This window comes from Oryza sativa, chromosome 4 (genome assembly GCF_034140825.1).
Source record: "Oryza sativa Japonica Group chromosome 4, ASM3414082v1".
In the NCBI taxonomy this organism is placed as follows: Eukaryota; Viridiplantae; Streptophyta; class Magnoliopsida; order Poales; family Poaceae; genus Oryza; species Oryza sativa.
The window spans coordinates 19,460,807-19,476,290 of record NC_089038.1 but is presented as its reverse complement, the minus strand read 5'-3'; the positions used below and the strand labels follow the sequence as shown (position 1 = coordinate 19,476,290).

The 15,484-nt window shown below is 40.4% G+C and overlaps 2 protein-coding genes across 4 annotated transcripts; one reads left to right on the top strand and one right to left on the bottom strand.

Moving 5' to 3' along the window:
* Positions 1-4,177: 4,177 nt before the first annotated feature.
* Positions 4,178-7,317, top strand: LOC9271345 (mediator of RNA polymerase II transcription subunit 30). The gene is made up of 3 exons (XM_015780428.3): positions 4,178-4,664; positions 5,094-5,171; positions 6,848-7,317. Exons 1-3 carry the CDS (start codon positions 4,248-4,250, stop codon positions 6,944-6,946), a joined length of 594 nt encoding a protein of 197 aa, XP_015635914.1. The 5' UTR covers positions 4,178-4,247; the 3' UTR covers positions 6,947-7,317.
* A 328-nt stretch (positions 7,318-7,645) lies between these two features.
* Positions 7,646-15,267, bottom strand: LOC4335664 (calmodulin-binding transcription activator 4). 3 transcript variants are annotated; one of them, XM_026024619.2, is made up of 12 exons: positions 14,975-15,267; positions 14,165-14,318; positions 13,990-14,105; positions 13,568-13,656; positions 13,308-13,359; positions 12,222-12,690; positions 11,296-11,420; positions 10,684-11,094; positions 9,919-10,601; positions 8,899-9,490; positions 8,413-8,742; positions 7,646-7,945 (listed from the first exon to the last, which is right to left on the bottom strand). In XM_026024619.2, exons 4-12 carry the CDS (start codon positions 13,576-13,578, stop codon positions 7,937-7,939), a joined length of 2,682 nt encoding a protein of 893 aa, XP_025880404.1. In that variant the 5' UTR covers positions 13,579-13,656; positions 13,990-14,105; positions 14,165-14,318; positions 14,975-15,267; the 3' UTR covers positions 7,646-7,936. The 3 variants fall into 3 exon arrangements, with proteins under 3 accessions (XP_025880404.1, XP_015635911.1, XP_066165717.1); XM_015780425.2 differs by having other exon boundaries at positions 14,193-14,318; XM_066309620.1 differs by lacking the exon at positions 14,975-15,267 and adding an exon at positions 14,693-14,741 and having other exon boundaries at positions 14,193-14,318.
* Positions 15,268-15,484: the final 217 nt, after the last annotated feature.

The following is a 15,484-nucleotide window of genomic DNA, read 5'->3' as shown; positions in this document are numbered from 1 at the left end:
TCATCTCTTTCCATGGACTACGCTTTCCATGGTTTCCACTCTCCAGGGCGATTAGCTTATTGTTTTTCTACACAAAACATTTCTAATTCCATTACATTAAATCCATGCTTAAATCATTAGTTAGTGTGCACATATTACATCACTTGGGAAATAAATAAGACGTGCACACCAAATGACTTTACAAATTCCTTAATTACACAACCTTTCTCGTGCCATGAACATTGTATCGTCGACACTCGAATTAGTCGGACTTTGAGCTGTCAATTATGCATTTATCATGCCTAACAAATGCCACATGGGAAAACATATTAAATAATTTTTGTTTGCTTGTCACATCCTCCTAATCTCGTAGAAAAAAAACTCTGATTTTTAGTCATAGAAAACTAAGTCTATGATCGAGTCAAAACTCAAATCATTAATTTCCAGATCGATGACGAGGAAAGCCAACCAACGATATTACTAGCTAGTGGAGTACTTGCAAGCAAACTGACGTTCTGATTAAGATACGTAATCACATGTTTCTCTTGCTATATACTCCGTATATAATTAAAGAAAAAGGTTACCTTAATTAATCCTCACGAGCGATGTGATACACTGCACAAGCACAAGAACACTGTTTCTTCTTCGTACCTGATTTTTTTTTCTTCCTGATAAGTTTCATTCAATTAACGTGTGCGAAGTCAACATCGCGATACATACAACGAAAGTATATAATCAATCACAACAAGTTTGCAAATACGATTTTGATTTGATTTTGACTTGTCGGGGTCGTGCAATTTGCAGGGAGAGAACTTATTTTTGTCTGTATTTTGATCACAGATTAGGTGAAAACGCCGACATGTGTGATGCTAATTAAGCTAGTCTCTGCCAACCAATGCGTGGGCGGGTCAGGCTCACATGTTCGCAGTGCGCCTCTTCGGAAGAAGAAAGGTTCATGAAACCATGCAAAAAGAAATTAAGTATAGTACATATGTTGATATAGGGTCGATATTAGATTATGACGTTCTGAGATGAGAAGATTTGGCTAATTTAGTTTTAGAAAGATCAAAGAAAACGACGTACAGGATTATTGTAGCATGTTTTAATTTGTTTGCAAAACAGGATATATAGCTATAGCATTCTCTATATTTGTTATTGGATTAAGTTGGATCATGCATGCATGCAATCTCGTTGGACACAATCATTTCTATATATGTAACTTTAGTAATTATAAAAACGAGAAATCATCATGTACTCCCTCTAACGAGGGCATCACTCCTCTTATACGCACGCTACTTCTCAAGTTATTTCGCAAGGTCCAATCACTAGAGCTCACGCCCGATAGTAATTTACAGATGAGCTCGTTTATAAGTACTTCTTTATGTGCTCTTGAGAATAGATTGCTACCTAATGATTTAATTATGATTAGGAACTATGGATATAACCATGGAGCACTTGGAGAGAGGCTAAGAAATGGACAAGGTCATCATGTACGTTTAAGTCAAGATGGAGATCCAACTCATATCAAGTTCGAGTCCACTTCAGGTTCTAGGAGCAGTTCACACTAAATTCTTTGCCCAGGTTGTATTTGGACTCCAATTTTGACGTTCTACATATGTATGGAAAGCTAACAAGACCACCTTTTCAATGGATCTGGTCCCACGTCAAACTTCCTTTTGAGTCAACGGGAATCTTCAAAACAAGAAGGCGTTTAGAATATGTCCGGGTGTTGCGTCACCGTCTTTGGGCCCGTTGGGCCGTGTATCGTGTTGGTGTCTAATAGAGACGCATCCAGGGGTCGAAGGTCAACCCTAAATCCTATATATTCAATAGCCGCCATCGACTTATGGTTGGATTTTGCTTAGATTATTTCTGCTTTCGCAGTTTCGCTGCTAGATCGGTTTTGTGAAGCCCCATGAGTTCTTGAATAATCATTCATCTGCAATTGAGTTGCTATTTTTCTTGCTCTTGGTTGTGTTCTTGATTCACACGTAAGGATTAGTCTTATCGGTGAGGTCAATCAGATTTTGGCATGGTTGATAACTAGAGTAGACGTGGTGCTGCAATTGCAGGGTTTGGATCATGTTGATTGGAAGCCAAATCATGTGTGTAAAGTTTCCACCAAATCGATAGTCATCTTCATCTGACGAAAGATCGAGCATTTTGTTGCCATCACCCTCCGTTTCAAAATATAAGCATTCCGATAGTTTTAGCACAAGCTCAGCCCAAAACCTATATGGGGCTTTAATACTAGCCCGTCCCGGCATGGCTCAAATAGGAAAAACGAAAGGGTAGGTTTGCTATATGTCTTACACAAATTTGGTTTCTCCTTAACATCGATTTGTGGACCGTTAGATCACATCAAGATTCGTGCAGGCAGGAAGCAGGAATCGAACACATGACCTGCGTAGTCACCAGCCATCGCGCATGACCTTTGCTTAATTACATACAAGTTATTTATTTTACATCTTATAAGATAGTTACAGTGTAATTGCACTTCAAATTACATTAATTACGTTTTGAAAGTCTTCTATCTAAAACACTATCGAATGTTATATAGCTCTTTTCGAAAAAAAAAATCCAATTTGACTCCTTCAACCATAGGTTAACCTGATTTGTATCAATTAACCCAAAGTAGGATATATTGACCCCTCAACTATTAAAACTGTTATAAAACAACTTCCTCGAGTGTTTTGAGGACGATATTCGCTGGCGTGGCTTGTTGACCTGATCTAACCGACTGAATTAGCATGTGGGGCCTAGATGTCAGCGTCCCCTCCTCCCTCTTTTACTTTTATCTTCTTTCTTCCCTATCCTTTCCCTACATGGTGATGAGCTCTAGTTGGGAAGGCGGTCGGTAGAACAAGGGAAGACGATAGGGATGCCACTGAGCATCTGACGAAGGTGACTCTTCCCAATTCCCATTCCACCCCCTTCCTGGGATCAGGAGAGGACACCGACCACCGCTCTTCGGTACGGTGGAGCAAACGAAGTGTCGTCTAAGAGGTGGCTAGAGACGGGCGGGAGACGTTGGACTCCAGCAATCGAGGACACACATGTCGACATTTCCTATCTCTGGAGAAGCTTCATCAAGATCGAGCTCGCTTGCCTCATTGGATTTGCCTCGTTGCCCTCACCAAGAACGGTAGCGGAACAAGGTTGCCACGCCCACCAAGGATAGGGGGCATGTGCTCGCCATTGCCTACAGCTTGAGTCTGTCATTAAGGTCAACGACATGGACGACGTGCTCCAGCGAGCCATCGAGGATGACCTCCCCCTCGGTGGCAATGATGACTACAAGAGCTCGTCGACATCTACCCCTTGTCCTCCGACGGGTGGTGGCTATCCCTTGGCCATGCAGAGATATGCACGTGACCCTCCTCTCTCTCTCCCTCACTATTGCCATGTATGGCTCCACAACATATAAAGGAGAAGGACTCTTAGATCTCGATGACAGCGAGGTCAATCACCATCCTTGTCCATTGCTAGGCCTTATTAACCGAGGCGTTGATAGAGGTGAAGGTGGGAAAAGGACGTCGGATTAGAGGAGGCGACAGAGAGAAGGGGAAGTGGCTTGAGGCTCGGATCTGTGAAGGAGAAACACTGATGGGACCCGGCTTTGTCCAGATCAGTGAGGGGCCTCGGTGTGGCAACCGTTGGAGCCCACAATGAAGAGGACATCTACGGCAGCACTGGGCCTCTCCGACTCTCCATCACCGCTGTGGCCCTTCCCTCCTTTGCTCCACAAGGTTGCCAACAGAACCAAGCTTAGTTGGTTGTGTCGGTGGTGGCTTTGTCGTCTAAGTCACTGACACTATTCATGCTTGAGCTCGTCACCGCGTGGAGAAAGGAGAGGGAAGAAAAGAAAAAACAAAAGCATGAGGAGAAAGAGAAGGGGACGACATGTGGGTCCCACATGCTGACTTAATCGGTTAGACCAGTTCAATGAGCCACGTTAACGAAAACCACCCTCAAAATAACTAAAAAGAGTTTTTTTATTCACCGGTGTTAATAGCCGAGGGTTCGATATACACGGTTTGCGATTAAGGGAGAACGAATCAGATTGGACCTATAGTCGAGGGAGACAAATTGGACTTATTCCGCTCAAATACTAGGGCCCTGATAAGGCCAGGCCTGGGCTTCGAGCTTCGGCCCAAAATCAACATATCCTTTGGGCTTTTGGACTATGTTGGGCTCTGAAGCTAAGCTTAGTTCACTTCACAGCCAGCGCCGACGAGAGGAGGAGCAGATCGGCTAGGGTTCCGGCGATGGCCTCCTCGGCGGCGGCGCGGCGGCGGCAGGAGATGGCGGCGGAGGGGCAGCGCCACCTGGAGGAGACCATCGCCGCCGCGTTCCAGATCCTCTCCTCCATGAACGACGAGCTCTGCAACCCCACGCTCTGGTCCTCCTCCTCCGCCGCCGCCGCCGCGGCGGGCGGCGCCGGCGGACTCCAGCACCACGGCAACAACCACCACCACCACCACCAGCACCACCACCACCACGGCGGTCTCCCTCCGCCGCCGCCGCCGCTGCACTCCGCGGACTCCGACGCCGCCGACGCCGCCGGGGGAGGGCCCGGGGGCGCGCCGGGCTCCGGCGGGTCGCTCGACGAGGCCAGGCACCGGTACAAGGTCGCCATGGCGGCGCTCCGCACGTCCATCGCCGCCGTGTCGTCCTGTGCTCAGGTCAGCACACGAATTTACCCGACATTGCATGCTCCCGTAGTATGTATGCAACCACGAAATGCGTGTTTCTAGTGATCGTCTAGTGGAAATTGTGAAACGTATTGCACTCTTTGTTGATATCAAGTTAGGTGCTTATACATAGGTAAGGGAGCCAAATAATTTTTGCAAAAGAAAATTTCTTATTATTGATACCAATGTAAGGGAATGTAAGGGATGTTGTGATGTAGGTTCGGACTACATGGATGTGGACTATATATATGTTTCAATCAACATGAGCTTTTAGTGTTCAATGTTCATGAGACAAAAATAGTAGTTTTATATGATTCTATTTTTAGCAGTAAGTGTAATCCTGATGTGCAAAATATGGTGCTATGGAGAAACCTCATAACAGTTTACTTCTTTGTAATGATGTTGTGGTTTTCTTCGTAGGAGATGGGATCGACAGAACACAAAGCTGATCAAGCTGAGATTGAGAGATTGGAAGAACATGCATCTGCTTTGAGAAAGGTACTATCTTGGGAATGTTCTAGCAATATAATCAATATCATTTTGCTGTATTCAGAATTTTTCCCTGAACCAGTTGGTAACTGGTGCTTATTTAGCCATGTCAATCCCAAATATTTCCCAAACAACCTGTTTTGAACATAATGTGTGTGTGTGTGTGTGTGTGTATATATATATATATATATATATATATATATATATATATATATATATATATATATATATATATATATATATATATATATATATATATATATATATATATATATATATATATATATATATATATATATATATATATATATATATATGTTCCTTTTATGCTTCAATCATTTTAATTCAAAAAGTCCTGAGAAGAGTGTAATCCCCAATTTTTACCTGAAACCATTTTAGATAGCCAGGATCTAGTTTGGCAAGCTGTGATACTGTGTTGCTTGTAGTGTTTTGGATAGTCATGTTCATTCTGTTGAACTCGTCAAAAAAGCGTTCCATCTTGATCTTTCCTGGCAATATTCATGCTTGTTAAGTTGTTATCTTATCATTGTTTTTTCTGCACTGGATACTGCATGTCATTATTGTTTGCATACTTGGATTTGCCTGCTAGTTTAGAACTTACTCCCTCCGTCCCAAAATAAATAAACATAGTATGGAATGTGACACACCCTAATACTAGGAATCTGGATAGGGGTCTGTTACTAGGTTTGTTATTTTGGGACAGAGGGAGTAAGTTTTTGCAAATCCACCTTTGATGCTAATTGGATTCTGGACTATTTAGCAAATCCTTTTCATCCTTTGGAGGGCTGTTGGCTGTAATGGCCTTGTAAGTCTCAACTACTCCTTATCTATGCTAGATCATTATAGCATAAATACAGATTATTCTCCTTGATGTGTATAAATGTGTATAGAAAAATGGATTTGTGGCTTATTCAGTTCCATTTGTATGATTTATTGAGATCAGTGATTTTCATGTACTCCTATGTTTGAAGTGTAGCAAACCATAGTTATTAAGACCGGACCGGTGATCGAACTGTTAGGGTACTCGGTTCACTGGTTTATTGGTCGGACCAGTCAAACCGCCGGTTTAAAGCGGTTCAAATAGATGTGTGTTAGAATACTAGAACAACATGTGACATAGCCGGCTGAGACTCTCCGTGGAAGCAAGGAGGTCTTGGTTCGATCTTCAGTTCAGCAGGTTTTTTCCTATTTTCTCTAACTCCACGTGACACCCTCCAGCAGTCGAACCACCTTCGGTTTTTGTCTGGTTCTGCAGAAAACCGCCCGGTTCAATGGGTTTTTGCCGGTCTGTTTGCTCAACGATCTTTTAGCTGGACTGGACCAGCCAACGCCCTGGTTCCCTTTTTTTCTGATCGGACCACTGGTCTGGTCTAGTTCTAATAACTATGTAGCAAACAGTGTTCTCTAATGCCTCGATTACATAGTTTGTTCCTAAAAAGTTCAAAGCATTTCATTTTAAACATACACTGGTCAGTACAATCTCAATTAGCTGATCCCATGTGTCCTAGTTCAGATTTCTATATATGCCCGTGGTATCATGGTCTGTGGAAGTTTTGAGTCCTCACGCTTTTGACATATATAATACATTTTTTGTTTCAACCTAGTAATGTGGCATACTGTTCTCTGGTACCGTAAACCAGTCTAATACAGGATGTTTACTGCAGGAAATTGAAAGCAAAAACAAGCATGTAAAGCTCCTTATCGACCAACTCCATGATTTAATATCGGACATATCAATGTGGCAGAGTCCTTGCTCAGTGTGAAAACTCATCGGCATTTATCCTTTAGGAATCCAAAAATCATAGCTAGAAGTATGTTAATGCAAAATTGTATCAGCTGACCTTGAGAGAGAAATCTGAAGGGATACAATCAGTTTGCAAATACAATATTGTAATGATTTTTCTTTCAAGTATTCAGAAAGTGTACTATGAGTAGTGATAAACACGAAGTAGCTAGTAACTGAAACAAACATCTGGTGTATATTTTCCCACCAATTTGGCCTTGCTTTCATTTCCAAGACTTCTGTATACTCTTTGAGCAACCATGACCTCTGTACACTTTTTCCTTTGTCGAGCATGATGATATTTGTGTCCTCACAAGCAATGGAAATAGTAATACATATGATTAATCTTAATTTCTTTGGCGAGGTAAAGCTTTGCTTAATAGTAACTTGGCCAAACACCTTCAATTGATCTGCCATATGTGCGCAAGTTTCGAGTAACAGGACCAATACGCCAAGACAAGAAGCTGACCGGTTAGCTGACATGATGTGGAAATAACAGATGTTCATGATTCTTCTGTTCCATCAATTAAGGGTTGGGTAGTTACCAGTTTGAACTTTTGTAGTACTTCAAACATCCAAGGACATTCTGCAAGTCACAGGTTAACCAACAGATATACCATACTGCCCAAGTCATACAGCATTTCATGGGAAATGGCAGAATGCAATAATCAAATCCTACTAAGCAACAATAATGTACTCAGAACATTATATTATTTCCCCTCGAATTACATATGTAAAGTGTTCCTAAATAACAATAATTTACTCAGAACATTAGATAGATCCATCAGGCAAAGACTGTACAAACGGAACACTATCAGGTCATAAATTAGCTGCAGACTATCTATTTCCTAATTAACTGTAGACAGCTCCGTGATCGCCCCTTGTCTGATGCATTGTTTCAGTGCATGAAGTCGTCGATTCTTGTTAGTAAATCATTGTCGAGTGTTGATGCCGCTTCATCTGATGCACCCTATTCAGCCTGCAATTTCAATCAGGATGCATGGATCAGAATTTGGCTAAGCAAAGCTGAATGTACTGCGATGGTTGTAAGTTTCACCTAGATTTTACAAATTTTTCTTTCAATCATGTGACACAATCTAGTGCAAAGCGAAACTTATTTCATCTTTACCCTGTGTAAACTGTAAAGTGAAAGTACGTACTAAATCTGGTGTAAAGTGAAACGAGATACAATGTACCCGGTGGAAAGTGCAATTTACTCATTTTATTATAATGAAATTTGCACAAGGAACCTATCATTACAGTAAGCCTTGTCCAAAAGTTAGACTGAACTAGATTTGGATTTGGTTCCTGAAGACAGATAGATAGATCAATATTTTTGTTTTCCAAATGTTTCTACTGTTGGTTTCTGGCAGAATTACTTTCCTTGGGTAACATGGCTTATCATTAGAGGCTAAGAGCATTGCTAAAGCAATTTGTGCTACTTACAGTGGCTTGTCGAAATTCCTCAAGCATTCGACGATATTGCATCCTTGCTTCAGGAGAGTCCACCATGGACAGTACTCTTGACATAGCCTCCTTGACAGATTCATCAACCTTCTGTCGGCGGAACACTTTGACTGCTTCATCATCATTGAAGTCGTCATCATCATCATCCTCGTCATCCTCTTCTGCTTCAGCCATTGCTGTTTGCTCAGCTCGGAAGCCACGTAGACCATGTCCTTTCCGACGCCACCTCAGTATCACTTTCTCTAGCACACTGACAGTGCTGACGAAAGTCTTGTATTTCTTTCTCACTTGATGGCCTCTTACATGAGCCTGTACAAAGAATGGGCCGCTAAGGTAAGGTCCTTGTGCTTGTGTAAAATACAGCTTGAGAGAGATCAAGGAATTAAAATTCAATTCATGTGCCAATGAATTCATTTTTTTTTAAAAAAAAGAGGCTCTGAACCTAACATTTCCTAATTCCTTTACCTGTATTTTAACTGCATTCCTGCGCATGTTGAGAAAATGTCTTCGTCCTTTCCAACCTTTGAATTTCTTCTGAATTGAGACAGCTGCTTTATCATAAAACTGACCATTTGGAAGAAGAGATTGGTAATATGACCTTGATGCAGCTGCAAGTTCATCTATATCTTCTTGGGTCATCCCATACTCATCCTTAAGTCGAGCAGTCTTTTGTTGTCTCTTCCTGAAAGAGAAGGCACGGAAAGCGTTCTGAATTCGAGCCGCTGCTTGAGCTGCATTTCTCACGGCTGCCAAAGAGTCCTTTAACGAGAGCTCATCTTCTGTACCACCATGCAGCTGGGCATTCCTCTGGGATATGCTCTCTACTGCTCTTTCTGCTTCAGCTGCAGCTGATCCTTTTGAAGTATCACTCTCTTGTATAGTGAGCGACGCAAGATAACTAGTTAGTGACACTTCTGAAAGATAGGCTGCAAGGCCCAAGTGTCCCCGTTCAGAAGCCAGGAAAGCCGCTGTTTTTCCCACTGGATCTTGTGCAGTGGGGTCTGTGACTGCTGGAGCAGACGCCCCAGCAGCAAGAAGTGCAGCAACCATCTTTTCCCTGCAATAAAAATGACTTGCTAATAATGTTTTGTGGAAAGAGAGAAGTGGGGTTAAAGTATGCTATCATTTCACAATACTACCTAGCATGCTGCATTTTGTGTACATATTGAATCCACAAACAGTCCGAAACATCTTGCAAACTAAAATTTTGATTTTCAACTGTAATGTAAGATCAATGTTTATGTAATGTAAGATCAATGTTTATACTTTGTTGTGTAGGCTATTACTTACTGAGTTATTGTTATTGAGGATACTTAAATACAATTCACTGACACTATTGTTTTGATTTCTAAAAATATTGGAGAAACGAAAATATATCTTGAGTAAACAAAAACATGTGCCTCCTATCCAAAAGAATTGTTATGTAGAAATTTCAAGCCAGCCAAAATGTAACATCACTAACAATACAATATAAATTTTGATTACCTTCCAAAATAAGCAGCCCAATGAAGTGCTGTCCATCCATTCGTATCACGGAAATTTATACCAACATCAGCACTAAGAATTGAAGACAGAGCCCACTCATAGCCTAGTGCAGAGATCAAGTGTATAATACCCTGCTCATGCTTGGACAGAGAACAGGCTATGCCATCATATCCTTGTAGCTTAACTGATAACCACTGCTGCAATTTACTTTTAAGAAGCTCCTCCATAATCCAATCAGACACGTTTAATGGATTCTCACATCCTCCTTTGAGTTCATCTATCAACCGCTGCCAGTGCTCGTCATTCATCTTAAGTTTTGGACACTGCACAGACTGAGGATCACCGTTTGAATTTGCATGACTTCCATTCTCACACAATAGCATTCTTACAAATTTCGCAAGAAGTAACAACTCTTCGCTAGATTTCAGAGATCTAGATGATGGTGAAATGTCTAGGAAACTAGAAGCTGTTGACTTTGCACGGAACTCAAAGTCTTTGACTTCACTGCAAATTTCTCTATTCCCAGAAGTAACACAGATTGTTAGCTTCCCACTACTATGTAATGGTGTGTGGCAGCGAAGAACACCTGCCTGAACAATTTCAGCTGGCACCTCACTATCACCAAACATTACTGCCCAACATGAGCTTGATGGATCACATAAGAAATCTCCAGTAATGATGACCTGCGTTTATGAGAGAAACAGAGCGAAATAAGAATAGCTGATGTTAAAATGTCAACAAAAGGCTAAAAGCTTTGTGGTGTACCTTGGTGATCTCATAGCAGTATGTCCATTCTGGAGAGACCTCACGGATGCTAAACCGGGGGTTTTGACCCAAGATCAATCTTGTATTTTCACCAGAGGACAATGATTCAAACTGACCATGGTCCAACAATAAGCTTGGTATTTCAGAGCCATACAAATTGCTTTGAAGTGTTAGAGGTGCTGTTTTTTTCCAATCTGGGTTCAGACTGCTCTGAAGACTATAGTCATGAACTGAAAGAGTATTAGTGCCATTGTTTCCTTCTTCTCTGGGCACATAGTTATAAGATGGTGAATCAATAGAGTCTTCTGTCTCCAAAAGAAATCTTTTAGCAGCAGAAATCTGCTGCATATCACTGTTGTATAGACTTCCTGGTGGTTGATATTCTGAATTTTGTGGATAGTGGGGAGTTGACTGCTCATGCAAAAAGAGAGCATCAATACAATTCAATTAGGGCAATAAACCATCAAAATATTTAACCAGGAACACTCCATAGTTATCTCTCTTAAAAAGCAAACAGAAAATCATCTTAGGCTGTTCACAGCTTGTATGAATTAGAAATATTTTGTTCCACAATGATGTGGAAAATAATTCGTAAAGGAATAAATTCCTTGCCTGGTATATAGAAGGAGCTGGAAAACCTGAACTGGACTGCAGCACATCTTCCCATGATGATGGTATTCCTCTGCCTAAACCATTTTGCATTTCTTCTGCTCGAATTTGTTTTGCTTGGCTGCCACCTGAATATAAATATGGCTTTGTTTATACAAATATAATATACTGACTCTAGTTATTTGGACACCTAACAGCATGATGGCAAAAGTACTTATTGTAATCAGGAAAGTACACAAGGAGCCAAGGAGACGTTTAAGATATACAGAAATGTATATGCTTAACTTGACATAGAGTACTTGTTGCAACAAGACACATAATTCGATCCAGAACAAATTATTAGTGTAATCCAGAACAAAATATTAGTGCCGAGTTGACATAAAGTCCTAAAAGAGGAAAAATAACACAGCAAGGAAAATAAAAACTATAACTAGTAAATAACTGAATACCCATAGAATTGGCTGAATCCAGGGATAGTATTTCTGAGTTACTCCCTCCATTGATTCTCATAAGGCATATTTGGATTTCAAAAGGGCAAACCTTGTTGATTTTGACCAACGATTAGCCAAATTACAAATAAATTTTGTGTATCAAAATTATACAAATCGATTAATATACCAAGTGATTTCACACAGTACTGGTTTTAAAGGTATTAAGAATATATTTTATGAGAAATTAATCGTCAAAGTTTAATCTTAGACTTTCTGAAATTAAAGTACACCTTATAAAAATTAACAGAGGTAGTATTTCAAAGGCTAAAAGTACGCATATCAAAGTTAACTCTTAGAAAAAATGTAGCAAATGAAGCACAAAGATGTTATTTTGCCAAATTCCATTTACTTTGATGCTAGACTATAAATTACTTGAATAAAACATGTAGAGAATTTTTATCTCATGTATATTTAGCTTTAAAATAAATGTACGAGTACCTGAAACATTTCTGCTTGCATCACGCTGCCTATCTGGAGCTTCAATATTTGTAATGAAGTCAAAAGGCTGTGCTTGGTGTATGTAGTCATCATCCTCATCATCCCCCAAGCTTAACTGCTCAACAATTTGCTTCAAAGCTCGGTTGAGCCCAGATTTATTTGTTGAATTACTGTTATCTACCCAGCGAACTTCAATACTTTGCTCCAGACTACTCTGGCCAAGCGCCGGTGCACCCATTATAGTTGACTGGCTGAGCTCCTGTATGCTTTGCAGAATACCATTGTCTTTGTTTGCAGAATAGGAACTTACCTCCGTTACAGAGCTCAAATTAGAATGGAGTGATTCACTACCATCACTAACGCCAGAAGTGGAGCCAAGATATTGGTTTCCATATGTAGCATTTGGATAACTCAAGACTGAAAGAGAATCTGTTGGCCCATTCAACAGTGATGCTGAATTATATCTACCCTGGGCAACGAAAGAAAGTTTCAGGCACTGACCTGTTGGATATTATGCTCCTATTGAATTTCTATAAAGCTGGTGGGAACCCAAAGAAGCTCCTATTGAATCTTATGTAAATTGGTTGTATCATGAAACACAAACTCTCTCTCTGGAATGGTGAAAATCAATCATGGAAAAAACCGAAGGAGCAGTATTGTGCAATCTTAAATCGAATTCTCACTCTTACTTATTTAGTGTTATTACTGCAATATTTTGAGGGCACTGAACATACACAGGTCACCATTGTTATGATTGTTTATGTTACTGGATTCTGAAATGGACCGATGGAACCACATGCTATTGAAATCTGCAGAACAATGAGCATATAAATGATGCTCCTTTCTGTGACTCCTCATGCTTTGACATATGATGACAAGTTCAACAAGAGCATCCCTCTAGAAATTAGTCTATTTTGTTTGGAGAAAGAAAGCCGATGGATATTTTGGAATTTGGATGCCAATCCTGAATATCTGATTAAGTCAATTAATATCTATTTGCAGTGAATACAATTTGCCAAAATGTCACAGAAGTTAGAGGAAGGATAATATGCAATGGATAGTTGCATACAAAGATTTGTCACATACCTCAGCTGCTCCTACTTCTCGATATTGTACCAGCACAATATGTTCATATGCTCTGCAAAAAGCGCAACTATGTTATGACAATAACTACTAGCCCACCTTTTGCACACTGACATGCTACCAACAGTTCATTAGACAACAAACAAATGACATCTTGCACTAATCTTAGCACAATTGCAGATTATTAATCACATAAATAACAGTTTACAGTCACACTGCTTTTAAAAGATTTAAGCTAGCTGAAGAGCAAAAATTAATCTTACGGTTCCAGCATCCAGAAACATCGCCTCTGAAAACATGGATTTTGCTCACCATGAGCATAATAACAACTGAGAGCATCAACATTTCCAACCTGTGAAGATAAAGAACATGTCATATATATGATGAAGTGCTGAAATATGCTGGTTAACAATTTGATTCTGAAGTTCTGATGAAAAAAAAGTCTGTACACCCAATAACCAAAGTTCATTGTCAAGAGTCTAGACTAGTCAACATGCACATGTAACACACATTTTTCCCAAATTAAATTTAAATTGTACTAGAAATAAGTTATGGAACACACATTTCCCCAAATAACATGTAAATTGTACTAGAAGAGCTATGCTCAGGAATTTATTGTACTGTAAAGATGAAAGATTTAAGAAATAGAATAATGTGACAATAAACTGAGCTTTAGAAAAGAAACCTTCAATCGTTCATGAGCCTCCCCAACAGTTCTTCCATCCTTCTTCCTCCGCCATGCATGGCCATCCCTCCGAAAATACCGATTCACACGGCGATTATAAAGGAATAGAGAACCACCTGGACAACAAACAACACTGTTAATGTATCCTCGTAAAGGTATAAGTTAAGATGTAAACCTTTTAAATTAAAGGATGTGTGCTATACTGGGTGGCTTCTTTGGCGGTTCAGGGGTGATTGGGAACCTCTCATGATTTTGCAAGATATAGTAGACTTCAGAAGGCTTTAGCCACCTGCTCCTTGCTTCTTTGTGAAGCACGTTGATATCAAAACCTATAATCAGAGAAAGAAGATAAGATAAGATAATTTCTAGTTGTGTGTACTAAACCCCACATTAAGGTATATATCCAATATTTAGTTGCTTATTCCATATTCATCGTAATGAGTTGAATCTTGTCATCTCAAAGATACTACAAAAACTTGAGAACAAAAAACCCCAAATTAACTTTTCAGCAGAGACTCGAGAATGCCATTTTCTTATGGAAGATAACCTAATTTAATTCCAACTCCTGCATACGGAATCATGGACCACAGCCTCGTCAAAACTAAATACACAACCTCGAGCAAACAATTCAACTTTTGTTTACTTAAATAGCAGTAATACAAACCAAAAACAAAGGGTAACCCGAGCTTAGTAAGAATCATACCAACACTTAATTTGATCAATTGCCCCAACGACATAAAAGGACCGAAGAAATCTATTTCCAAAATCCCCCCACCCAAAAAAATAAATCAAAGCAGGGTCAAATTTCCTACACAAACTAGACAAAGGCCATCTTTTTCTTACTCCCAGAAACCACGACAAGCATCAGGAATCAAGAACACCCACGGGCCACGGTCAAGAACACGACCCTCACCCCAGGTCAACTCACAGGAAGGTCTATCCAACCAAGAATCGACAAGGGAAACGACGAGGGAGCTCCACTTACTCAGGCTCATCTTTCACTTCACTCGCAGAGATCCCAGCAACCTCTAATCTCCCATGGAAAGGACAGGACGAGCCGGGCTCAAGAACTCCCAAGAAACGCTCCAAAACAACAGTCAAAACCTCGATTTCTCGCAGAGGCAGAGAAAAAAAAGAAAGAAAAATCGGGATATTGAGCAAGAACTCCCTCAAAAGCCGAAAACTTTGAAGCCGCGCAGAAGAGGAGAGGAAGGAGGCACAGGTGGAGCTGCTGCGAAATGGAGAGGGGATCGTCCGGTTGCTTCCGGCGCTCGAGACAGAGACTGCCCATTTTGTCCCCGTGTATATATCTGTTGGAATAAAATGGATTGTACTCCTTTTCTCCTCGGTTTAAGTGTTTAGATTAAACTAATCGACACATGCAATTTAATATGATATCAGAGCTAGAAGTTTTGAGTTCGAATCCTCTAATCCTGACTAACGCGTAACTAAACAAAAATTGCAGCTCATTTCTATTTCACGTTAGAGACTTGAG

Bases quoted from the DNA above. Each gene is read 5' to 3' on its own strand.
- LOC9271345 (XM_015780428.3), top strand. From the start codon at position 4,248: ATGGCCTCCTCGGCGGCGGCGCGGCGGCGGCAGGAGATGGCGGCGGAG. The intron at 4,665-5,093 runs GTCAGCACACGA...TTTTCTTCGTAG, and splicing joins CCGTGTCGTCCTGTGCTCAG to GAGATGGGATCGACAGAACA. The intron at 5,172-6,847 runs GTACTATCTTGG...TGTTTACTGCAG, and splicing joins ATGCATCTGCTTTGAGAAAG to GAAATTGAAAGCAAAAACAA.
- LOC4335664 (XM_066309620.1), bottom strand. From the start codon at position 14,726: ATGTCGTTGGGGCAATTGATCAAATTAAGTGTTG. The intron at 13,657-13,989 runs GTTTCTTTTCTA...TTATCTTCACAG, and splicing joins AGGCTCATGAACGATTGAAG to GTTGGAAATGTTGATGCTCT. The intron at 10,602-10,683 runs GTACACCACAAA...TCATAAACGCAG, and splicing joins ACTGCTATGAGATCACCAAG to GTCATCATTACTGGAGATTT.